Source organism: Sander vitreus, chromosome 15 (genome assembly GCF_031162955.1).
Source record: "Sander vitreus isolate 19-12246 chromosome 15, sanVit1, whole genome shotgun sequence".
NCBI lineage: Eukaryota > Metazoa > Chordata > Actinopteri > Perciformes > Percidae > Sander > Sander vitreus.
Genome location: NC_135869.1, coordinates 21293653 through 21321024, shown reverse-complemented (window position 1 = coordinate 21321024; position 27372 = coordinate 21293653). Strand labels below are relative to the sequence as shown.

At 40.9% G+C, this 27372-nt stretch overlaps 1 protein-coding gene across 1 annotated transcript in view; it reads left to right on the top strand.

Moving 5' to 3' along the window:
• Nucleotides 1–27372, top strand: part of LOC144529859 (voltage-dependent T-type calcium channel subunit alpha-1I-like) — a 116189-nt gene that overhangs the window by 27225 nt on the left and 61592 nt on the right. Inside the window, 4 exon segments of the mRNA XM_078269200.1 lie at nt 7886–7997; nt 14793–14926; nt 20320–20417; nt 24385–24544. Coding sequence (XP_078125326.1) covers nt 7886–7997; nt 14793–14926; nt 20320–20417; nt 24385–24544 — 504 coding nt within the window.

The window sequence follows — 27372 nt, the reverse complement described above, 5'->3', positions numbered from 1 at the left end:
CTATTCTTCTGTTTATCAATCATTAATTTCATATAATTCATTTATATTTGCACTGGCCAAAATAGGCACTGCACAAGCCCTCCATTCAGCTTTAACCTTCTCTTCATCCCATCTTGTGGCTTTTAGCAACATTGCTGAGGAAATAACACCACGTTAAAATGTGCATATACTGTTCGATCATACACCTAACATATAGTCATGAGACCTTCACAGTTTGCACTTCCTACTGTAGCAGTTTAAAGTGTCTTGACTTGTTTCCTTGACTAAGAACAGCGTGATAGATGCTATGCAGTCTGCACTGAGCCCTATTTAACTGCACAACAAGACACTTGAGTTATTAAGCAAGCTTTTTGATGATTTTGCTTTTCATGGTGCTGTAAGTGTTCTTGGACATCCAAGACCCAATTCTATTTATTGCATGACACACACTTTTTTAAAAGCCTTTTTTTTTTTGAGGAATGTCTTATCTTAAAGACTGCCAACATTGTTATTTAACAAAGACAGATTTTTAGTGCGGGGAAAATATGCAAAAATCTAATTCCTCAAATGATGTTTTGAATGGGAGGGGAAGAAAGTGTGTGTATAGGAGTGTAAGAATATCCTCATAAGCAAACTTTTTTTCTGGTGCTAGTGCAAGTTTGCTGAGACAAGCATAGCAACACTTACAGAACATATACTGCAGTTTGCTTAAGGCTTTTAAAATGGTGGTTTACTTGTTATTCTAGGCGCTCCGCTGTAAGTATGCTCCTTTGGCTGAAGAGCTTTTGGCCCACTGCTATGCAGAAATCTCTCTGGTTTAGCCTTCCGTCACCATTAAAAATTAAACGGGGGCATTCGCACAGCTGTTTGCATAGATAGTAAGGACGTAAGGGGTATAACATATTTGTTGGACCACAAGTTATATTAGCAATTGGCTCCTCATACTTGATGAAAAGGTAAAATCCTGTGTATACAAAGATAGAGATCAGGCCCAGTAAGGAATCAGCAGGAAATATTAAGGCACAAAAATGAGAGTTGGCAGACACTATAAAAGGATGGACGGAGAAGCCAGTGGACCAATAGGCACATAGAAATGAGGCCAATCAGCCAGAGGGTCAGACAGGGAAAACCAGCCTGTGATAGACTCATGGATCAATTTTCCCACAAGGTACTAGGAAATAAAGTGGGATAAAAAGAGGGATGAGAGCAGAGTCAGAAAGAGGGAGATCGCTGGCAGACTGTCTCACTACTTCATCATAGAGACGGACACAAAAAGAGGATCGAGGGCACAACACAGCAGTCAAAACTAAAGTGTGACTGTCGGATGCCAAGGACAGTGGGCAGACACACTGTACACTCAGCTGTACACTGGTTGACATCACTCAGCCGTTCTAACGGATTCTTCCTTCAGCAGCTAGAGACCCTCCCTCAGTAGCTGATGTTGTGACACATGCCACAACTATGGATTGTTTTTTAAGACAGTGAACACTTCCAACTAGATGGGACAGTGGTTGTCACAAAAATGGTGGTGGTGTGTGTGAGTGTTTGTTTGAGAGAGAGAGAGAGAGAGAGAGAGAGAGAGAGAGAGAGAGAGCTATCATGCTGTACTCATTGGGTGAAAAGACAGGCTTCAGTGCAACAGTGAGAAGCAGAATGTCATTTTAATTCACTCTGAATGAGACTGATCCTGAGGGTTTTCTCAGGAACACACACACACACACACACACACACACACACACACACACACACACACACACACACACACACACACACACACACACACACACACACACACACACACACACACACACATACACACATGTAGGCACTAAGGAGGGGAGCTCTGTTGAAAAGCTTCATTGTAAATTACAGAGATCTCATTCAGACATGAGTCATCATGTTCATAAAAAGCATACACACACACACACACACACACACAGACACACACACACAGCTGTTGATTTGGTGCATCCGCTTAATAGAGTCATTCTTACATTTTCTATGGATTATATAAATGCCCACATTGAAACACACGCACGCACACACACACACACACACACACACACACACACACACACACACACACACAAGCATACATAAATAGAATTTGGTTCCTAAATTATTTACACAAATGGGAAGCCAAATTATTATGATGCAGCCAACTTGTGCTCAGTCTGAGTGGAGTAGTCTTCATTACATGTGGCAGAAAAAAGACATGTAGCAAAGCTGAGAGTGAAAGAACACCAAAAGTCCATACTTATATAAGTAAATGACTGACAGTCAGTACTTAACTGGCAGATGTGACACACCATGTCCTTTATTCTAGATATAGCTTGCCATTCCAGTTGTCACTTATCATTTACAAACAACATGAGAAAAAACCTTAAGATTTTTTATATTTTATTTTATTAATGTATTTATTATTTTTTATTTTTCCTATACATAAATTTGTTCACAGTAAAAAGGATATCATGACAACATGAACATTCCCTGTATCCATTCATATTATAAAAACAATGGTTGTTAAAAATCCTGTTTTCATGAAGGCACAGCTATTTAAATTTGTAAACTGGGATTGCAGAAAGTCATAGTCATATAACATATCAGAGTATATGGTCCATAAAGGACATATCTGACATGCCTAACACATGTGATTAGAAATAAAAAGGGGGGGTAAAGAAAATGGAATGCAAGGATTAAATATGCAGCACATTATGGTTAATCTCAGCTATAAGGCTGCTTAAGTGTTTATATGCTGCAGCAAATGGGGAATACAGAATTTTCATAGGGACAAAATAAATAAGAAATGCACTCAGGTAAAAAATTGGTTTTACACATGGACCGGAGTCCTCCATTTCTACATTTTGATGATTACAATAATTACTTTTTCTACTAAAGGTGTGGAGAATAAGGTCTCAACTGGGGCTCCTTAGTGCTGCCTTTTTGTCACCTGAATGCAAAGACAGACAGAGAAAAGAGAGTCAGCAGCACAAAGTGAAATGTTTTATCAAAAAGAGAGACTTGGTAACGTTGGAAAGCCCCAAACAGAAAAATGATGAAAGAGGAGGGTGATTGTCTAATGAAATCTGTATTGATGCAAAGGGACAGGTGTAAAAATAGCTAGAGACGTAGAGAAGAAGAAGAGAGAAAAGATGAGAGGAGAGTAAAGACAGGGAGGAGGCCCTGTCCTCATCCTAAGAAGATTAGACACACAGGAGTGAGGAGAAAGGGAGAGAAGACATGATGCTAACGAGAGAGAAAGACAGCAACATTAAAATGCAAGTTGAACCTCCTCTGTCACACGTGGATGGTCTCTGGGGTGGGTCCTTTTAACATTTTAATGATAAATATCCCACAAGTAATAGCTTTAACAGAACAATCAAATGAAATTCTGAACCTCAATAACAGCATGCCTCCCTTCCTTTCTCCTCAAAGCATCCTTGACGTCAGACTCAGTTAGTGCCCTCCCAACATGATTAGGGAGGGACATGACCAGCCATCAGCTAACGCTTGGGACTCAGCTGGATGTGAGTCAGCTGCCTGCTGCTCCATTTCCATGGTAAGGGAAAGGGTCTGGGGTCAGTATGACAAAGAAACTGAACTCAAACCAGCGCTGAGTCACTTCACATGTCAGTGCAGATGCTGCTGAAACGTGTGAGCTTTGGTAGGTTGAAGGTGAATAGTCCACAGGGGTGTTTTGCATGTAATGTTGGAGTGTGGATGTAGTATGTGTGATTTTACCCTAGCTGCTTTTCAAATGTTTGTATTCTAAACTCTGAGCTATGAAGAGATTGGTGGGAATGTTCAAAACAGGCACTGTTCACAGGCATAGCTTCTGTGCTTTGTCTCCCATCCTGTTTGTTTATAGCTAGGCCCCAAACCAGCCTTCTCCCATGCTTTTTGTATATCAGTGTTTATTTATTTACTTTCTGTCTTCTCATCCTCCTCTCAGTCTGTCTCACTACTCCTTTCTCTGCAAGTTCACAACATGCCTCTGTTCTTGGCTCTCATTTGCTAGCAGAGAACCTCAGGGCAGGTTCTTTAGTCGTGCTAAGGGAGGGCTGAACACACACACACACACACACACACACACACACACACACACACACACACACACACACACATACATAGACATTTACACACGCAGGCCTGATTGATTTTTCATTGCCTGTCGAGGTAGAATGAGTTCCAAAGTTTTTGCGTTTGTTTTTGCTGGGAGGGCAAAATTGTCCGTCGTTTGCTCTGTCACTCCTGGGACTGAATGAAAAGCTGAGAAAAAGGAGAGGTTGGAAAACTGGGGGGAAGGCAAAATTGAAATGATATTGAAGGAGAAGAGTTACAGAAAGGAACACAGTAACCCAAAGAGGGTTAGACCCTTATTTCACAGAAGGGTTGGTGGTTAGATAAGGTGACTAGGAAGAGGCAAATATTTCTCTTCACACAACACTGATATTATTTCACTTTGTTACCCCAAGAGAGCAGTGCTAAAGAGATAGCAGCGACAGTGGAGGAGAGCTAGCAGGATGGAGAGACGCACAGATTCACAGAGAGTATGGTGTGGTGTGTGCAGGAGAGACATATTGAAAAAAAATGAATAACAAAGATGTTTGCAACCACATAATCCCTCCATAATAGGAAAAGTGCATCTACAGTTTAATTTATAAGTGTCCTTAAGATTTCAATAAAAAAAAACAAACCTTGAGCTTCAAAGCACTTTATTTTTTTATGTTAAAGTGTTATCTTTTGTCCTAAAATGAAGTGTGTCCTTGTGCAAGACAGGTTCAATGAGAGGTTACCCCCTGAAATAACTGACAGCTAACTCTCTCTGCAGTGTTATTATTTCAGTATGTGAGCAGGTCATTTTCTTAAGCATTACATCAGATTTTAGTTTTAAAAGGAAACTAGAAGACATAAGACACAATGCGTTTTAAGTCAGAAGATCACAGATATCTTGAATGCTGACTTATTTCGACCAAAGAGATGCCAGAGTTATACAATTTTCTTTGTTTTTATACTTTTTTTGTAATATAGTATAGATTATGCAGATATTTGTATGCAGATCAGAGATGCACGGTGCAATTTTGCTACTAGTTTTATCATTAAATGTGCAACTTTTATAGTGCAAAGACAACTTTTAGTACAATAAAGGTAGAGTCTGCATTGGGTCAGATTAATGGGTATACATTTTGTCACCCACAGTTGAGTGAGTACTTTTCCCTTCTGTTAATCAAGCATTTGTAGCAACAATCCATATGAAAAACAAGTTATTCACATTAACATGTGTTGGCTTGACACACACAGACACATTTCCCACATCACACTACCAGGGAGTGTAAGTTCTAAAAGTGCAAAGTTCATAAGAAAAAAAAGACTTAAAGCTCATTGTGTGAATTCAAAGAGAAAGACAAAATAATAAGAGTTAAGAGGACAGACTATAACTATAGAACTAAAAGAATATAAGCTGACAGCTTAAGATATGGAAGAAGTGAAAAGCTGTACAAGACTTTTAAACTGCATGACAGTGATAATAACACACACTAACACACACACACACACACACACATACACACACACCGCTATTGTACGCATAATACTGAATAAATTTAGTATGTGAAATCGCCTTTTCGGTTTTATTCTTCCTTGCATAGCATTAAAAATGACACAATAATTATCTTGTATTAACTCCTAAAGAAGGCCTGTGCTGTAGTGCAGTCTGTGTATCAGCATATATGGTGCAGGTGTGAACCAGGTGTGTGAAGGTGAAGTTGCCGGGTTGTAAGGGTTTGAGCCCATACTGCAGGTCTTTCATCATTTTAAGTAAATATCTCAAAAGGTGTCTTGTGCCTTGGCAGTCAATAGTATTTACTCCGTCATGTCTGATTTAGTGACTCATGTAGCAAAAATAGGTTGGCTGGAAAAATACTTGTCATCTTCATTTTCATTGATAAATTGCTCACTGGCTGCGTGACCTCAGCTTGCATGTGTTGCATACATGCTGTGGATGAGTCAGTTAGGCTGATATTTGTAATGTGAATCTGTCTGTTTCTATACTTGTTCATACTTTGGTACAATACAACACTTTTTTTTTAAGACATATATTTTTCTCTTTTTAAAGAAAATGTGTGGCAATATGCAACAATATTTCTCCAAAGATATTATTCAGAGTTACAACAACAACCCCTGTCAGACAAAACTGTTCTATTGGTGAAAAATCTGTCAATACCTCCGCCAACGCGGTTATGTTTTCGGTTCGAGTTGTCCGTTTGTTGGTTTGTTTGTTGGTTTGTTTGTCTGCCAGCAGGATTACAGAAAAAACTACAGGCCCGATTTTCATGAAACTTGATGAAAGGGTTTAGCATGAGCCAAGGAAGAACCCATTGAATTTTGGAGCGGCTCCAAATCGCAGAGCAGGTACACAAATTCTTTTTTTTCCCATTGTTAACATTGCGAGATAGGGCGTTTGTTCTGCATTCACGTGGTGTTGAAATAATCCCAAAAATGAGTTCCCCGATCATATTTTATGAGTCACCTTTACTCTTCGTTGTTACACAAATACTTGAAAGGACTGTCAACCTGTTGTTTAAAGGCTCTGAGCAATATTATATAACACATCCTTGTAGCGTCCGTGTTTTTTCGACATTACAACCTAATGCTCATGAACACACCGAAGTCGTGAGATCAACTTCCCAACTCGGGAAATGGGAACACGGAAAATGCACCGTTGGCCTTGGGAGGTCTGCGCTCTCCAAGTGCTATTCTAGTGTTGTTAATAAAATAATTGATAGCACAAATTTTACCCCAATACTTGCATTTTAATGATAATAGATCAGATTAATAGATTACAACGAGTTTATGTATATTAATACAATGATAATAAAATAATTCAGTTGTTTTAAGTTGTTTGCTAGCAAAATAATTGTATTGACTGGATCCTTTTATTTTTTAAAGTATTGATTATAGAACATCTGCAGTGTTTTAAATTAATTACAGGCTTCAGAGTAGGAGGATTGTTCTGAAAATTAACACTTTTTCTGCACCTTCATATGAAAAAATGGCTGTATTGGAGCCGGTTACCTTTCAAGTTTCTTTGTTCTCTGCTGTGACATTATCTACATGACAGGACAACACATTCTCACTCCCATCTCGTATAATACGGACGCTTGGTCAGGTGCCTTTTTTATTGACACTAAAAGTCTCCTTTAGCGTCCTATTGGCGTCCCTTTTGACGCAGTTAGGTTAAGGAAAAGCTTGTGGGTTGGCTTACGTTTCCGTGACTCGCGGGAATAATGGGCCGGTTAAAGAAGAAAGCGCCTTCCGTGACACGCAGCAATAACGGGACGGTTAAAGACACGCGGGACACGAACCCCGGCCTCCTGGGTGAAAGTCTTGTGTTTGACCCATCCACCACCCCGATCCACCTCCCTACGCGCTAAACCCCGTGTACATGCTGCTCTCCCCGGTACGTTCTACAAACACGCCGAAGGGTGCTTTTTTCGTCGCTTCAGACACTGACAGCCACTGTCCAAACGTCCGTGTTTTATGAGTTTGGAGTGAGAATGGGTTGGACAGGACCACTGTATGCTGTTAACACTGAGACAACCAACCACCCACTCGGTCTACATGGGAGTTAAAACAAACGCACCCTACGCGCTAAAGCTTGCCGGCATTAGGCCGCTTTAATGGGACAGAGGAGTGTCCCAGCAAATATAATCCACATCACTCAGTTCCAATATATGTTATATTCATAACATTGATGTATAATAAAAACCATACATATTGTGTTTGATTTGAGACAGGCGTGTGCATCTATCCATCCATACAGCCCTGTTGAAAACGTATACAGTGTGTGTATGGCTGTGTATTTCTCCTCAGCTGCTATGCTCCTTAACCCCAGTCCTGTTAATACGTGGTTCGAGAGGATTAGCATCATGGTGATCCTGCTCAACTGTGTGACACTGGGCATGTACCAGCCCTGTGAGAACATCGACTGCACCTCGGACCGCTGCCAGATACTGCAGGTAAGGTGGACCTCTGTGTGTTTGTGTTTGAGCCTGTGTGTGTAAGGACAACATGTCAGCGCACTAATGAAGAGAAAACAAAACGATCAATTATTTGACATAAACTCAGAGCAGCTCAACACTCCTCTTGTCACTTTCCCTCGAGCTGCGATTTTGTCACTTCGTGATGAGAATACACTTGTGGGGACAATTACCAGCAGCCACAGCCGAGAAAGTTTCACCCACAGACTTCAATTCTACTTCTGCTGCAATTTATTGTTTGAACCACTATCTCTCCTGATGAGGCTTTTTGATCTGCATAGAAACTGGTTAACCAATTCAGACGTTTACCGCTGCACTGTGTACAGCCGGCCCCATGAGATGAGTTTTAACATGGTTATTCTCCAGAATTATTGAAGTTTTTAACATAAATTAAGCTTAGAGTCAGTTCATGCAGGACACGGAAGTCATACGCCCGCTGATTGAATTATCATTCCTATCAGACACACACCAATCACAGCCATTCTCACATCAAGGCGGCCCTTTTAAATGTGACCCCCTGCTACACTGACGCTGCTTCACTCGCTGCTGCTGCTGCTGCTGCTGCTGGCAATGCTTTGCCTCCACCACCCCAGCCTCCCCCTTCCATGTTAGTCCTAACATGACTCAAAGTTTAAAATGGTTTTCAATGTCTTTCTTTTGGCTCATTCTTCTTTTTTTCTTTTTTTTTTTTTTTTTAACTCAGAGGGGTTTCTGCATGGTGCATCCTGTTTCAGCTTAGCATGCTGCTTGGCTGGTCCAGAGAGCATTATCAAGAGCGGAGCCAACTGTATTTCCATTTGTTGCAATAAATGGTTAAATCTATGATGGGGGTGTTCCTGACTGAATGGGCACTTCTTTCTCAAGAAAGAACAGGTTGACCAAAGGAGTTAGTAACACATTGAGTTATCCTTATGTCCTTATGTGGGTTATGTGTGTTACTACTGTAATTTGCCAACTGGCTGAGGCTTTGGTGTGTTCCTCCGGGGTCGTTATTGCTTTTCATCGAAGTAAAATTGACAGGCTCAATTTAGGTGTGACAAGGATGACCTTATTCTGCCTCACATGCTTTTTGTTGTTTTTTTTGGCGAGGTGTCTGCTCTTGGTTTGCCGGTTGCTCTTTTGACTGATTGCACTGCCGTGTCTCACTTGCCTACAGCACATTAGAGTGGATTATAATATCAAATAAAGCCCCCAGACCAAACTTTAATAGGTTTATTTATCTCATCGGATTTTCTCTTCATTGTGCTGAGATTAGAAATAAGCATTCACTGCAGTTTTAAAACTGTGCAACACATCTTCTTGCTTCACAATCTCTCTTCCTCCTCTTACCTCTCCTTCCAATGCCATCTTTACTCCTCCCTAAGTTCCCATTCCCCCATCCTACACACTCACTCTCTCTCTCTCACGTCCTCCATCCTTTGTCTCTCTAACAAGCATAGTGTCTCCCCAGGTAGTGTGAGGGGTCTTGTTCTGGTGGTTGCTAATGGTAACAGGACGGATTTTGCTGACAGAGCTTGGATTGTTAGAGTGGCCCTCACATGCTTCTCTGGCCCTCTGTGAAATACAGTATCCCCACCTCACTTTCTGGAAGAAAGAGACAGTAGCAGCCATAAACAATAAATGCATTACCTCAGGATCTGTTCAAATATCTGTATACATGGGTTACATTGAGATTTCTAACACGGCAGAGCCCTGGACCTCATGGGTTCAGAGTCTCAGTGAAGAGGGGACCTGTTTACCCCTTTTTCCTGTTGTTGTACTAAGCTAAACTAACTGGCTGCTGGCAGTAGCTTCATATTTACTATACAAATGTGAGAACGGTTTAAATGTTCTCTTTTAACTCTTAGCAAAAAAAGCAAATAACTGTATTTTCCAAAATGTCAAACGATTCCTTTGTGACACCGGACTGTGATTGATAATTTAGTTTTAAATGATAATAATTACAGGAAGAAATTGTCCACCTGACAAACAAGGATAGTTGATTATCTGAAGTAACTTGGACATTGTTTATTGAAAAACATATTGCTACAAATTTTTTCACTGCTTTGGGGAGCACGAAAAGGTTGTAGAGGCAGTTCTCTCAACACCTCGGTACGTAAAACAGAAACTCTCTGCATGGCCAAGAAATAACCAAGTTCACAGCCAGAAGCTGCAAGTGAGGATAAAAATTGTACCTACTGTAAGGAGGTGGAGGTCCTCTGCAGCCGTCTTTGGACCAATTTAAATCATGTATGTATTTGCATAGTCATCTCACGCAAATGGAGAGTTGTTTTTCTACCAGAATTGGACAGGATTCATTGTACCATCACATGTAGTTTGCCTACAGAGCCAATAGGTCTGTAGACGATGCAGTCAACCTGGCCCTCCACTACATCCTGCGGCACCTGGACTCCGCAGGAACATACGCCAGGATCCTGTTTGTGGACTTCAGCTCTGCCTTTAACACCATCATCCCGGCTCTGCTCCAGGAGAAACTCTCCCAGCTAGGCGTGCCTGACTCCACCTGCAGGTGGATCACTGACTTCCTGTCTGACAGGAAGCAGCATGTGAAGCTGGGGAAACACGTCTCCGACTCACAGACTATCAGCACCGGATCGCCTCAGGGCTGTGTTCTTTCCCCTCTGCTCTTCTCCCTGTACACCAACAGCTGCACCTCCAGTCACCAGTCTGTCAAGCTTCTGAAGTTTGCTGACGACACCTCCCTCATCGGACTCATCTCTGATGGAGACGAGTCCGCCTACAGGTCGGAGGCTGACCACCTGGTGAAGTGGTGCAAGCAAAACAATCTAGAGCTCAACGCTCTAAAGACAGTGGAGATGGTTGTGGACTTCAGGAAGAATTCAGCCCCAGCTGCCCCCATCACCCTCTGTGACTCCACAATTAACACTGTGGAGTCTTTCTGCTTCCTGGGAACTACCATCTCCCAGGACCTCAAGTGGGAGCTGAACATCAGCTCCCTCGTCAAGAAAGCACAACAGAGGATGTACTTCATGCGGCAGCTGAAGAAATTCAACCTGCCAAAGACAATAATGGTTCACTTCTACACAGCCATCATTGAGTCCATCCTCACATCCTCCATCACCATCTGGTACGCTGCTAACACAGCCAAGGACAAGGGCAGACTGCAGCGTGTCATTCGGTCAGCTGAGAAGGTGATTGGCTTCAATCTGCCGCCGCTCCAGGACCTGTATGCCACCAGGACTCTGAAGCGTGCTGGAAAGATTGTGGCTGACCCCTCCCACCCCGGACACAAACTCTTTGAGACACTCCCCTCTGGCAGGAGGCTGAGGTCCATCAGGACCAAAACCTCACATCACAAGGACAGTTTTTTCCCCTCCGCCACTAGCCTTATCAACAAGGCCCAGAAACCACCCTGACACTCCACCTTCATGCCACTGTTCTCTCTCTGCTGTAATGCTCTTTGCTCTTTATTTTTTATTTATATCTTTATTTATTCTTTATTTTTAACCTAATACATACTGTGTAAATATATTTATACTTATATTGTTTGTACCTATACTTATATTGTTTAATATTCAATCTAAAGAATCTGTGACGTGCACCAACAACACCAAAACAAATTCCTTGTATGTGGTAAAAAACGTACTTGGCAATAAAACCCTTTCTGATTCTGGTTCTGATTCTAATCAGCACCTGTTCAACCTTAAAATGTTCAGAAAACGCACCTTTGTCAGTGAGTGTGAAATTAACGTGTCTGCATGGTGCCTTTGGATTGATTCACTGATTATGTCGTAATTCACTCACTTCACAAGTAAAGTAAGACACACACATTATTTTATTGTAAATAGTCCACCATCACAATCCTGATGATCTACTTACCACATCCTTTCATCCTGCCACATAATTAGCACAGTGACACCATATAATGTACCTTCAACTCTAACTCCTTTTTCAAATCATGAACAAGCCCATCACAAGACAGCCTCAACCTCTTTAAAAATCATGTTGGCCTGATAGACTGACTGAAGAGGAAGCTGCCGGTAGTGGCAAATTAATTCATTCCCCTTTCACTAAGCGCAGAGCATGACTGGGATCCAACTGATGCAGTCAACGTTGGATTACTTGTGAAGCGTGTAGGCTGCATTATTTATCGAAACATCATTTAAACAGCATGTGAGACAGATCTTCTCATCCTTCCCATTGCATGCTGCAAGCTCTGTGTGTGTGTGTGTGTGTGTGTGTGTGTGTGTGTGTTGTGTGTGTGTGTGTGTGTGTGTGTGTGTGTGAGAATGAGGGGTGGGACACACATGTTGGCTTTTATATGCATATATATTATACACACACAAAAAAAGTACAGATTTATACATTTACAGTCTTGTGCACACATGTGCATGCTTATCTTCACACACATTGGCACGAATTTGCCCCAGCTCATTTCCTTCTCGGTCTCTAGATATTGTGATCCCTATAAATGACAAATGGTACAGACAGTTGTTGAAAAAGGGAATACTGTAGATAGCTGTTTCTGTTTCATGCTATTTCTGACTTGGACAAAACAACCTTATAGTGCTGGAACATGAATACATCCACAACATTTCACACACCATTTATGTCATTTAATGTGGTCCGAAGCTACAACGACCATTGTGCAATTCTTCATCAATGCTGAGTTAGACTTCAATTGAAGCATATTACACTTGGTTGTCCAGATGCACCACAGTGTTGTCTAGCTTGCTGAGGGTTATTGTTGAGTCTCTAGTTTGTCATTTAACTTCTGCCTGAAAGCCAGAAAAAGTAATAACCTTAAAGTACTTGTGGAAAATAGTTTTTTCCATTGCAGCATCTGTATTGGTTTGTACCATCTTATATTTTTAGTGCACAAACTCTTTACCCAGGCCATGTGAATTTACTGAACTTCAGCAGCAGAGAGCATTTAGTTGGAAAGTTCTTGTGATCTTTGAAAATCTATATGTTTTCAGCATTTAAGGCCTCCTTTGTATTTATCTAGGGATTGTTGTCAAATTACATGACGCTATTATGAACTGGGTTGCTTCAACTTCTCAGCTAAAGATTATATTTGATTATGTTAGTAAGGTTGGCTTATACTTTGCATTTGCCCTGAGTCTATAACCAGCCTGAGATGCTAGCTTATCTGTAGATGTTGTAGATCTGTAGATCTGTAGATCAAAAATAGTATCTCATTTGGAATAGTGTAGGAGTGTGTGTGCCTTTGTGCGCAGTTTGGGGATGGATGACAGGTTTGGAACAAACAAAAAGGCTTGTCATCATCTAAAATCCAAATTATGACCAATGACTTATGAACAAGCAGCCATGCAGCTTCATTGCTTTTTTGAATTTCCAGGCCTTAGAAGTCCCTGTGTCAAAAGGGTAGCAGCTTGAGTTATATGTAGTAGGAATATGTAACAAGGCAGCAAACACAGTCACACAGCCTAGGGCAAAGCACTGGGGAAGAGTTTTGTTCTGAAAATACAATAGTGAGGTTTAGCTAGTTAATCTGAACATAATAATGCAAGCAGGACATGGCAGAGACATGAGCTCATCTGTCTCTTCTCTCTTGTTTCCTCTCAGGTTTGACCTGGATCTCCCTCACTTTCTTTATCTCCTTCACTTCTTACTTTCCTTGTGATTTAAGTATTGCAGCGTGGGTTGCTTCACATTGGGCACCATATGTTTTGTGTGCTAGTACATTGGTACAGACACATATTCTTCTCAGTGCACACAAACGCACATTTAGCTCTTTTAAGCCATTCAAATTACAATGTTAACAGAAAACGTTGTTCAAGGAATAGACACCCATTTTTTTCAGAGCACACACAAACACAGCACATCAGTCATGAATAGAGGTGGAAAGAGTAAAAAAAATATATTCTACTTAAGAAAAAGTACTATTACTTTGATGAACTACTTACTGAAGTACAAGTACAATTTCGGTATAAAAATCTACCCATGTAAAAGTAAAAAGTAGCTCATTTAAGATTTACTCCAGGTAAAAGTTACTTAGTTAGTTTTAACAGCGGGGAGGGGGGGAGATATACCTTTTTATATTTAAACATATTTAATATTAATAATTAAAATCATAATTAAATCACATTCTTTTGTGATTTGATGAGGACACATTTCTTCTTTTTTTTAAATTGATTTTAGTTTGTTGACAGATACTTTGCCATATCAACGTTAGAGACCTTTTTTATTTACTTTTTTTTACTCAGTAACAGATGTGATTTAAAATGTAGCAAAGTACAATACTATAAAGAAATATAATAATTTGAAAACAGATAATGATTAAAACAGATAATAATTTGTGGTGGTAAATGGATGGAAAATAACTTACTTGACAGGTGAGCTTTGATGAGTCTGCTGTGGAGTGTGAACTTGCCACTCTTAAAAAGTATCAAAATTGTCTTTGAAAGGTGGAAAATAGGCCATAGACTGTGTTTGAGGTATTTGAATAGACACGGGGCAGACCCAAAAAAATCACATAAGGTTTGAGAAGCGTGCATGTATGCTTCAGGGCACGTGTGCCATTTGGTTTCTCAGTCTCTCAGTCTCTCAATAGTTCTTCTTCTCCGGCAGGTCTACTGTTAACAACTAAGGAGTGCTTTAAAAATATATCCAGATCCTTTTTCCTCACCAGAAATGTCAAATGCTTCTTTCTCACTGAGAAACTGAGTTTGGGAGAAAAGACGAAGATAGAGGTTTGACAGCAGCTTGAGTCTACTAATGTATTGCAAGCCAAATGTAATGAATGCATCTCACGTTCCTCCATTTTTATCTCTCTTTATCTTCTCGTAGGCCTTTGATGCATTCATCTACATCTTCTTTGCATTGGAGATGGTGGTAAAGATGGTGGCTCTTGGAATCTTTGGCCGTCGCTGTTACCTGGGAGACACCTGGAACAGGCTGGACTTCTTTATCGTCATGGCTGGGTAAGCAATAATGCTAGCATTCATTTTACTTCTGATAAAGCTTGTGTGTTGCTTGTGTGTTGTTAAGGTGACATTAAGGTACTCAAGCAGCATTTGCTCTCGAAATCAAGGCTAAATAGAGAGTAAAATAACTCATGCATGCTATCATAAACACCAATGATAATATCATTAAAGTTCATGACTGAATTAGTTCACTTGTACTTAAATCTGAGTTTAATAGTATAGCGTCCATAGTGAGGGTTTCGCAAGCATGGCACTTGTCTATGACGTCTGTATGACTGTGGCTGCCGTGAGTTTCCTATTTCGTGTGGATACTTTTGACTGGTTGTGAAAGTTGTTACATGAAGTTTTGGACTACAACATTCTGTCCTCCGATGAAGGAGAGTATCAGTCGTTTCGGCAAATGACAAAAAAACGTCATTTGTTTACGTTCAAGTGACAAAGTGCTCTAGCATCCTTATGGACTGTTGTTCATCGAGAACAAAGGAGGAAGTAGTGTGACATTGTTATAGAGCCACAAAATCCAACAAAGTCAGGGCAAACCTAACCAAACCTTAGCTATAGCAGTGTAGGATTAGAAGATGCTTTTATTTTGAAACGCTGATTTGTATGGCACTGACTAATCTATATCGACGATGCTTCACTTCCGGGATAGTTCAGATGCCGCCGGAAATTCCGCCGGATGTCACTCATTTTTTACCCGGATGTCCCTCACCATCCATTTTCTTTGTGTTGGCATTCTAAACTTGATTCATGAGGACTATAGTTAACTGCTCCTTAGATCTCTGCAGGGTGAATCAATGCAGCTAGCTAGACTATCTGTCCAATCTGAGTTTTCTGTCGCACGACTAAAACAACCTTTGAATGTACTTATGTTCCACCAAAACAAGTTCCTTCCCAAGGCAGAGGCACTGTTGCTTCGTCCGGTGCTTAGACGATTTTGATTGCCAATAAACCAGAGCACGTTTTTCTCCCATCCCAGAATGCTGTGTGGACTAGCCACACCCTCCTCCGCAGCGCTGTGGAGGAAGGTCTGGCAATGTGAGACTAGGCTCTGACAAACAACATTGTCCTGTTAAGGGACTGTTTGGAGGACTTGTTCCCTCCAGGACTTGTTTCCCACCTCTGATCGCAGCGGACTGTCACTATTACTCCAGTCCAGACTGCTTCAAACTATTTGTTCATGGGTTTTCTAAGCTCTTCATTAAAATCAGAGAGAAGAATAACAAAGCTGTCAAGTGCTGTTAAGTGCACCAGGATTTTCAGTCACTCCAGACATTTTCACATTTTCATTTTGTGGGTCTGTGTAACGCTGATGATGCAGGATGACAGGTCACCAAAACTGTCTAATGAATGAGTAACCTGTCAGTCCATGTGACTTCATGTTTACAACTCCTGGTTTCTTTGTAAAACGTCAGTGTGAACACTAAATAGACCAGATGGGAAAAGCACAGCTAACAAAACTACAGCTGTTAACAAAACATTGTCGTCAACATTCATTCTTCATCCGCTAATTTGCATGTCGGGTTAAGTTCAAGTACAAGGCCAGGATTTAAAATAATAATCGTTAATTCATTAATCCATGTTAAAAAAAGTATAGTTCTTTTCAAAATTATACTTTTGCACAATAAATTATTTACTTATATGCAACTTGGTATTTTGCTTAATTGGAACCAGTTTCATGTTAAGGTACAATCAGCATTTTAACAGTATAGAAGCAATCTCATGAAGCATGTTCTTTAAGCCTTGGAGACATTTGACCAGAAGACTCATTGCACATGCACACTGTGACAGTAAATGGGGCATGTGTGGGGTGTCCTCTGAGAATGAAACCATAAGGCAGCAACCTTGGGAGCACTGCCACAGACACGACAGTATAACAGAAGACTGGGCATGATACAGTATTGGGTATTCACTTGGGTAAAGCATGCTGTCATTTGTCTGTTTTATTTTTAATCTTTTCCACATTAATTAACACTTGGTGAGTAGATGGCACAAGGTTTGTTTTGGGTAAGCACCTATGTTTTCATTGGAAGAAAAAAATTTTATTAGGCAGACAGGAAGAAGGAAAGAAATGAGGGAATGAAAGACGGAAACTGGTAATTTAAACCCGAGTTTTCGAGATACGTGATTGCCCATAGAAGATCCATAACGGCTGCCCACAAGAATATACGGATGCATAGTTATATATTGAGTAAGGTATTGCATAAGATTGGATTGCTCTTATGAAATGCCCTTCACATAGGCTGGAACCGTGTGACACACACACTATATGGATGCATGGGAACAAAACAAAAGCAAACACACCTGCTCAAACACCTGCTCTGAATGAGGCTCAGACATGGGCGATAAAGCAAGCAAGCATGTGTGTGCGTGTGCGTGTGCGTGTGTGTGAGAGAGAGAGAGAGAGAGAAAGAGAGAGAGAGAGATAGGCTTGTATAATGCACACAAAGAAAGGAAGAGCAACAGACTTACCAGGTTAGGTGGAGAGAAATTCATCTTTATTTGAGCTGAATCACTTTATTCCCAGTGGATGCTCATGGGTGCTTATAGTGTGTGTTTGTGTGTGTTGGTAGCACAGAATTACACACAGAGATTACAGTCTGTCATCGTTTGCCTTTTGAGTTTGTTTAATCTGCGTACTTGCGTGTCTGTGTATGCATTTGTGTGAACGTCTTCGTTTTCCTCTTGGCAGCATCCATTAGATTAGCGTCTAGGCTAATTGCAGAGGGCATTGCCAAACTTGCCAGGCCAAATCACAGCCGACAGTCTGCTATGAGCTCCATGTCTGTTACCCACAGGCACCACCTCGCTCTCTTGCCCTCTTTCGTCGCTTTTTTCACATGCTTGGATGAACATCTTCCCTTGTCATCTCCCCTTCAGACCCCATACAGACCATGCTTTCGTCCAGACAGGCTCTACGGGGGGTTTTGTGCTTTTGCTTCATAACTCTGCCACTCATAGTCTCCTTTATTTTCTATACTGCATATTTTATTCTAGCCTAATCCACTACACTGAAATGTATTCTTCCTAGCCTGTCTGGTATCTGCAGTGACAACGGAAATATTGCAGCACGTTTCTGTCTGAGAGTTTTGATATAGGGATGAAGCATGACCCTTTTTACAAAAAATCAGTCATGCCTTCCATATTTATTCTAATGTATGCCTTTGATAGGTTGAAAAAAAAGAAGTATCAGGTCAAAGAAATGTTACTTTCTCACTCTGAGCTGGACTGACTGATATTGACTGTATTTTTTCACTCACAGTTTCTAATATTTCTTATGGCTGTTAAAAGCACGATTGTTGATTTTATGTAAATGATACAGGAAAACTACTTTCTTGATGCTGAACTTCAACGTTGATGGTAACTTTGATGCGTGTTGTTAATTTGACAGTTAGATCACTACAGATTTGTCTAGATATGCCTCGATTCAAGATGCCTTTTTTTATTTTCCTTGTCTCTAATGTCAAATGTGCCTCTGAACTCTTCTCACATGGTCTACTCTGGGTTTACCCTTAAAACTCTGCATTTCATATCGATATAAACACGCACACACACTCTCACATAAAAGCATGAACGAGATGAAGGCGTCACAAGCAAAAAAGGAATGTGGAAAATAGAGAACAATCATAAAAAGGACGCTTCCGGCAGTCCACTAATTACCCTCCCAAACACAGCGGCCTGATTGATGTGTACAGAAAGAGACACTTCTATAGAACGCACACACATATACACACATGCACACACACGGTGCGCATGCACACACAAAGACACATGTTTGAAGACCCACACACGTGCAGAAACATCTGTGATCTCCTGTTCTCTCTTTCACGTTTTCCAAATGCTCTCTTCCAAATGCTTTTGGATCACTAACAAAATAATCCATGTGCATCCATGTAATTGTTTATGCTTTTGTGGGTGACAGCTATCTAATAGATTATTTCTCACCCTGTAACCTAATCAAGCAACATTAAAACAATCCAGTTGTTTTGCCCTTGAGCTCACTAAACATTGTGTTTTAATTCTATCACCAATCAACCCTTTTGACATTTTAGCCTTCTGTTCAGCAGCCCAAATCTAATCAGTACAGCTACCACAGATACTATAATGTTTGAGGCAGGTTGTAATAAAAACAACTGTTGCTCTTCACCATACTGTGACTTTGTACTTCCGACTACACCACTAGGTAAAGAAAATAGGTCTTCAATGTGCCTCTACATACTCGTAAAGATGCATTCTCACAAGTGAGGGGCTTGTAAGCTTTACAGTACAAACAAAAAAGACTGGAGTAAGCATTTCACCCAAAAACCCACCCAAATGTATTTTGTAAATGTAAAAAATGTTTAGATATTTCACTTAAATATGAAGAATTGCTTGTCAGCTAAGTGGCAGTCGCTTGTTATAACAAGTATGCTACTCAAGTGGGAGCTGGGGTGTTACTCTGTTGGTGACTCTGCACTGTGGTGAAGGGAAAATGAAAAGAATTTCCCTATGGGATTAATAAACTCTCACATTATTGTAAATGGCATGGTCCATAAGTCTGTGTATGTGAGAGAGTGGATGCGCTTTGGGTGTTATTAGCTTGAGGTGCTGCTGCTGCTGTTGGTATCATGCTGTCCCAACACTGCTGTAGCCTTGGGCACATCAATTCTGTGCACAGACACGCTTAAAAATTATTACAAAATGTACACCATTTGCACTACATGCACACAGTGGCACTTATCTAAAACACATACACTGTAAAAACTCACTCACTTGAACTATCTATATGTTGATGATAACAGTCATGTAATATAAGTGTAAATTCTAAATTCAAACACACACACACACACACACACACACACACACACACACACACACACACACACACACACACACACAAACATACACACATGGCCATTCTCCTGTGAAAGTGGTTTGGGTTTTGGGGCACAAACAGCTTAGCCATGCTGTGGAAATGACTTGCTAACAGATGCCAGGCTCTGACTGAGCCACAACATCCTGCAGGCAACACTTAGAATAGAATGAATGCCTCTTTTCCTGCTCTCTCTTTCTCTTCCTCACCTCCCTTTCATGTAATTCTCCCCTTTTGATGCTTTGTCACTTTATCCCCCCGCCTCTTTCTCTTGAGTGTTGCAACACTCTTTGCACTAGACATTTCCCATTCTGTTGAAGCTCCCACATCTCTGGGAGGGGACAGTTGTGACTAACTCAAAGAATGACCATTGATGTTGTATCATGAGCAGAGGTCTCTGGTCCAGCTGGTGCCGTGATAATCATTCTTTGTCATATTGTGAACCAGTAGCTCACCCTGGCAACAACAGAAAGGTTAAATGATATTCCTATCTCTCTGTTTTCTTCCTTTCCTTCTCTCTCTCTGTCCGTTTATCCAGGATGGTAGAGTACTCACTGGACCTGCAGAACATCAACCTGTCGGCCATTCGGACAGTGCGGGTCCTTCGGCCACTCAAAGCCATCAATAGAGTGCCAAGTGAGAACATTTACATTTTTTGTTTGTGCATTTGTTTGTGCAAAAGTGCACTTTAATGTGACAATGATTGTCTGTGCTTGTAGTTTGTCTTTGTGCTCCTGTGTGTCTGTCAGTCCACATAAAGCACAAATGCATCTGCATGAAAATTCATGTATATGTATTTCATCTCTAGCTTTTTTGTGCACCCGCATGCCACCTGTTCCCCATGGGCATCATTAAACATTCATCTTATGCTTAATCACACAGCCTGCTCAGGCCCTGAGTCACAGCTCTATCAGATTTACAAACCATCTATTAATGCTGCTCCACTGATCAGTCCGTGACCATAACCCTGTTCATTTCATCTAAAACTTAGTTCTTGGTCAAACTTTTAACTCCTATTGATTTATTTGTCCTGCTGCCCTAACAGGCAACTCTTTATAATTGTAAGCACCAATTAGCCTGCCCAAGCTATGTTCCGACTGATCTGATCACTTAGTTCCAACGCTTTAGCAGTGAGCCAAGCATTAGCAGTGAATGCTAATTGTGGGTAATGAAGTTTCAGATGCTAGTAGCAAGTAGTCAGTAATCTTAAAAACAAAACAAATTTTCCATTGATATAAAAAATGCATGCTTTATGAGATTTTATACTTTTTTCCATGTAAATGACTTAAATGTTTTGGTTTTGACACACACACTCTTGAACAGAAAACTTTGGTTCAGTCCAGTTCAGATAAGGACCACATGGCTTAACAACGCATGTCCACTGAAAATGTTTTCCTCAATATTTTGAAGTCACTGAGAGAGGCCGTCTCTTCCAAATAATCATGAAAAGAGTCTGCAGCAGATGGAGCTGATTGCATGAAAGCCCTGTTGCCTAATTCAGTTTGGGCATTGGGGACAGATACTGTAGGAAAAAGAAAGCTATCTAGTTACTGATCAGAAAGTTTTTAAATGTTTCACAGAGAGAGATGAGCAGATAGAGTGATGTGTTTGAGTCTGCTTGTGAGATGCTCTCTGGCTACGCAGGGCCTTCAGACTGCAGGTGTGGACTGTTACAACACTTTTGTCCACAAGCTTCCTTTGTGTTATTTCAACAAGCACACATCAAAAGCCTTTTTTTATGTTTTTTTCCTTATTTTTAAATTATTTTACCTTTACAGCTTATATATTATGTAGTTTTGCTTATCTGCTGCTTTCAACACCTCCCTCTGAAAATATTTCTCTCTTTTCTTTTTCTTTTTAATTTAGAACTTGTACACACAAACATGCATACACATCCAAAATTATGGCTTTTTTCTCTACCTAGACTAGAGCAAATACTGATTTTGCTGTGTGTCCAATCATAGGAGATTCTTCGTATTTAGTGTAATTAACTGAAAAGGCATCCTGTCTTCAGTGCCCAAATTGATCTTAATCTCCCACACATTCCGAAATACAAGTAACCCTTCAGGTGGAGCCATCCTACTCAGCCCAATATTTTAGACGGCCACAGCAGCAGCACTCAGATAGAATAGATGTTAACTGCATTACGCTTCAAGTGGTTTGAAGCGTAAAGCAGTAGAGTGGGCATAATGTTTCAAGTGTACAGATTGTAAACAAATCTGCTGTCTAGAGATGATTATGCATCAGCATGAATCTATGAGTTTGTTAGCATATGCATAGTTGCATATTCATGCATCTATACAGTATGTGTGTGTGTGTGTGTGTGTGTGTGTGTGTGTGTGTGTGTGTGTGTGTGTGTGTGTGTGTGTGTGTTTACATGAGCCTACTCATAGTTTCTCTTGTTCATATTTGGTCATACTGTAGTTGTCTGTGGGTGTGTGATGTGTGCATACCGTTACTGTTTACGTTGGGAACAGTAAGCTGCATGTAGTAGCCTGATTTTGTCCTCTATCCTTGACCCCATTTGGCATTAGGAAGCATGGGGATAAAGCTATTTGTTACTTGTTTTGTTGGACCGTTACTTTGCCCAACGAGCACACAGGGAGTACACAGGGAGCATGAGCACTTTCTGACCCATCACACACCTCAATTTGTAACCCTCCAACAAAATGACAGCTAGCAGTCCTGTGATGTGTGTGTGTGTGTGTGTGTGTGTGTGTGTGTGTGTGTGTGTGTGTGTGTGTGTGTGTGTGTGTGTGTGTGTGTATGTGTGCTGTTGTGTTAGACTTACTTTTTGGTGAAATTGGTTTGATAGGTGGAAGTGCTAGACAACAAAACACTATAGAAACAAGTGTTTTGAGGAAGGAAAGAGAAGAGAACTCTTGTGGTTTAATAAATAGCACAGGCAGATAGCTGTAAATGTGTTTCCATTGTGGCGCTACGGGAGGCATCCATCTTTATCTGGAAACCGCAGGAGCTGGCAAACTGGTACAGTCACCAGGAGGGGAGAGAGATGGAGATGCAAGAGAATGACAAAGGAGGCAAAGCATAAAAAGCTTACAAAAAGATTGATTTGTATGATACCATACAGTTTCTTTTCTATCTGGTTATGTTTGTATGCTTTAATTTCCTTTAATATTTGTCTTTTGTTGGCATGCACCTTTTTCTCTTTCTTTTTGTTCTTTCCTACTTTCCTACTTTCTTTCCTAGTTTGGCCCTCATGTTTTTTTGGCACACCCTCGGGTTGTGTCTCATTCTTGTTCTCCCTCTCTTCCCCTCCATCTGTCTTTCCTTCTCTTCACCCAATTAGGCCTAATGGAACAGTGGCCTAATGATAAGGACCCTGGGGAACAAACACATTTAGACTCGCCTCCAGCCACCACCAGAGACCCATACACACTAGTAATGCTACTGTTTTCCATTTAATACCAGTAGACGAGACAAATTGGCCGCAGGAGGAAGATGGGTGCATATTCACCTCAAAAAATGTTTCTGTTTCATTGCTTTATTACTTTCTAATCCAAGATTGACTCATTGATGTCAATGTGTTATTCACAACTTCTTTCACTACAAGGAGCTTGGCCAATGTCAGGAGGGAACTTCTCCTTCAGAAAATAAATTATTTGGCATAAGGTGGATATTGCACTTTGACCATTCTTTACGTTGGCTGAAAAAATTTGTTCAAAATCAATTATTCTACACATGCAGATACACACTGTATGTTGACTTGATAAATGAGCCTCTAAACATGAGCACACACATTTTAAATGGGCACATAATCACTGATCTAGATGTAGTAAAAACCAAAAGGGACTCTCTCTCTCTCTCTCTCTCTCTCTCTCTCTCTCTCTCTCTCTCTCTCAGCTTCTCTCCTGTCATTCAGTCTGTTGGCAGGTTAGATGCACTGTTGTGTTTACAACACATTAACCTACTGTTGAGTTGTTATTCATGAATAGCAGTATTGCACTGAAAACACACACACACACACACACACACACACACATCAGATAAGTAGATATATAAACATAGTCACACTCATAGTAACACCAAAACACACACACACACACACAAACACACACACACACACACACACACACACACACACACACACACACACCTCTCTCAGGTGTCAGTACGGGGTGGCTGTGATCTCATCAGTGGGTTTCACCTCTCTCTTTCTCTTCTTAATCCAATCAGCTGTCATTATAACAATATGTCATCTCTGCAGGACGGGGCCCATCCATAGGGGATGAGGTCATAATTTTTCGACAGGGGACAAGCTTGTGTTTCTGCAATTAGGGTTCATCTAATCATGAATGAGAACTCATGTAGCCTGGTTACCCTTGTTTGTTCATGGGGTGGACTGTAAAGTCGTTAGTATACTGCATTTCAAATCAATGCTTTCAAATCAGTTTGCTCTCATTAGCACATTTCAAACAAATGCCTAAAAATGTTGGATAGGCTTTTATACAATTCTGTCCTTTTGAAGTTATGTTTCATTTCTACTAAATTGCTGAATTTTGTGCAACAAAGCAATCTATATGCAAAGGTTGTGAGCCTGTGATAATCTATCATTGATTGATTGACCTTCTGCAACACACAGGTATGCGTATCCTGGTGAACCTGCTGCTAGACACTCTACCCATGCTAGGCAATGTGCTGCTGCTGTGCTTCTTCGTCTTCTTCATCTTTGGCATCATCGGCGTGCAGCTGTGGGCGGGACTACTGAGGAATCGCTGCTACCTGGAGGAGAACTTCACCCTGTGAGTTTAACACTGCGTGTCAGTGGCGTGTGTGTGTTATGCCAATCCCTTTGTGGTGTTAAATTAAGTTGATGGGCCACACATTGAAAGTTATAATGATGGAGAGAGAATGTGGACCTGCCCTCAACCTTACCTGTATGCTTCCCATTCGTTTCCCTTCCATCGAGTCATATAGTCAAATTGAAAAACCATATTACAGTAATCTATAAAAGAGTATTTATATTATAAAATGTACATTTTGTGCAGTTTGTATATGAGCATACATTCTTAATGCCTGATAGTTTCCTCTTTCAGATTATTTTTGTACAAGATTATACATACACTGTACAGTATGTTCAATATATATATATATATATATATATATATATATATATATATATATATAATATTCCTCTTTCTCTCTCTCTCTCAAACTTCAAAGCAACTGTAACAGTACAGTTTTTCCCAACTGCGAATGCGATTAGATTTCAGCTGCATGCCTCCATATTCATGACCCTGCATGACTACATCACCCACTGTGTCTTTGATTTCATGGCATTCTCTCTGTTTCCTTTTTTTATGCTGGCATCAGCTGGCTAGAAAGTTACATACCCCTGATGTGTGTGTTCTAATATGTACTGTATATAAGCCATGCATCTCTGCCTCTCTGGTTATGCTGACACAGCATATACTAATGACAGACCTTATAGCCAGATGAAAGGGGACATGTCCGCCAGCTGGCACATTCCTACCTCTTTTGTCCTCACCTCAAACTTGAGATGCGTCATTAACCGCAACAACCTCTCCTGTAATCACTTTACAAAGTTACTTTAACCAATGTTTTCTGCATTTATCTTCACAAGGCTGAAGGGTGATATTAGGAGCTTTCCGACCGGAGGGATTTTTGCAGTTCTTAGAACTAAACGTTAAGATTAACGGGAACCTGTGGTTAACTGTCTTTTCGGAGTTAAACTCCACAAGCGTGTCCTGCAGCTCGCCGGCCGTCACACACACACACACACACACACACACACACACACACACACACCCAGTCACACACACAGTCACACACACACACATCCACAGCGCAGCAGGCAGAGGCGGGGTCTGTTCCGAGTATAATAAAGCCTTGTCTGTGTTGAGCAAAACATTACGTGAATTACTACGAGAATGGACGGAATGCTGCTTTGTTGTTGTTGTATGTGGCACTAAGGTCTAGTGACGATGCTATAAAGACCGTTGCCGTGCTTGCGTCACTCCCTTACCCCTCCTACCGGTCCCTATGGCCACTTGACCAGTGGGAATGCAAACGGAAAAAAAGATTTTGGGGGAGAGTAGTTCTTAGAACTGCTTAGAAGTGTACTTTTCCTCTAAAAAGTACAAGTACTATCCGGTCGGAAAGCACCTATAGTGATTAGCAGTAACAGCTGAGACCACCACTGTGACTTTCCTACATGGAGTAAAGCAAAACGACAAAATCTTGATCAGGAGGATCAGTAGACAACTCTAATGTTTTTGTCCACCTTTAGAATAAAGATCCTTTCAGTAGACTGGTCAGCAGATTGTTTCTTATTATTTCATCACAGTATCATTTTTGCATATCATTTTAAAGCATTGTACTAACATTATGCTTGTCAGGGTGCTTGAGTGCTTAATTAGAAAGGTTGTGTTGAGTTAGCGCTTGAGGTCTATTATGCTAAGTAAAGGGCTAACGTTAGCAGTCTGAAGGGTAATAATAGAGTGGGCTAAGTGTTGCGGTCAAGTGCAGCATTCACTTTGCCATTTTATACCCTCACTCTTTTGATCTCTACCTTTCCTCTTTTCGTGCCTTATTTGCCTTATTCTTGCCTTTATGCTGTATTGTTTTTTCTCTAATCAGCCTGCATGTTCCCCTTCTCAGTATCTTTTAGTGGTTCTTTTCCAATACCTCTAGCTTAGGTGATTTGTTGTGAAGACACATTCACACTGCACAGCCATTTTTATCGTAAAAGGAGAGTTTGTCCCATGCACTTCCAAAGCAAGGTCATGCATGTTGGTCTCTGTCTCCCATTCTATTTGATCTATTTATATATGGTATTCCTTCTTTCTGCAATGCAATCTTTCCTTTCTAACGGTCCCAGAGTCTCTCTCTGCTACTACAGTATGTAGCCTTGGTCCTTCCCTCTGTCTCGCTCTCCATTGGCAGGTGTGTTCTCAGTGTGATGTCAGGTTTTGCTGTGCCATGCTGTGCAATGTCAAGTTACCAGCAGGGGGGCAACAGCCTTCCTTCATGCTCCACTGCTCTGACAGGGTCTCTCTCTCTCTCTCTCTCTCTCTCTAAGTCTTTATCCCTTATTCCACTTCAGCACCATTAGTAAATCACCAATTTGAATGCCATTGTTGGGATTGCATAAACTCTACTGTCCCAAAGACAGTGTAAGCTCAGTGTGCCTCAGTGCATACCTGCAAAATGTGTCAATCAATGAATGGTTTCTAAGCTACTCTCAATGGGAGCTGGTGTAGCCTGACATGGCCACTGTAACTATCGATCCTGGAATTAGTGTGCATGCATGTGTGTAGTGTGTGCATGTGTAGGGTTTGCGGTCGAGGTAAAAGGAGAAAATCTCCTCCTATGTATGTCAACAGTATCTAACCCGCAATTGACTTTGGAGAGACAGGCAAAGGTGGAAATGAGAGAGAGGTGTGGAGTAGGGACAATCTCAAAGAGAGGGAGCGGGGACTGAAAAGGAGAGCAAAGGAAAGGAAGAAAGATGACAAACACTATAAAAAGAGGAGATAAACACAGGAGTATAAAAGAGAGTAAAGGAGTCCAGGTGTTGAGTTTATACGCAAGATTATACGGTATGCAT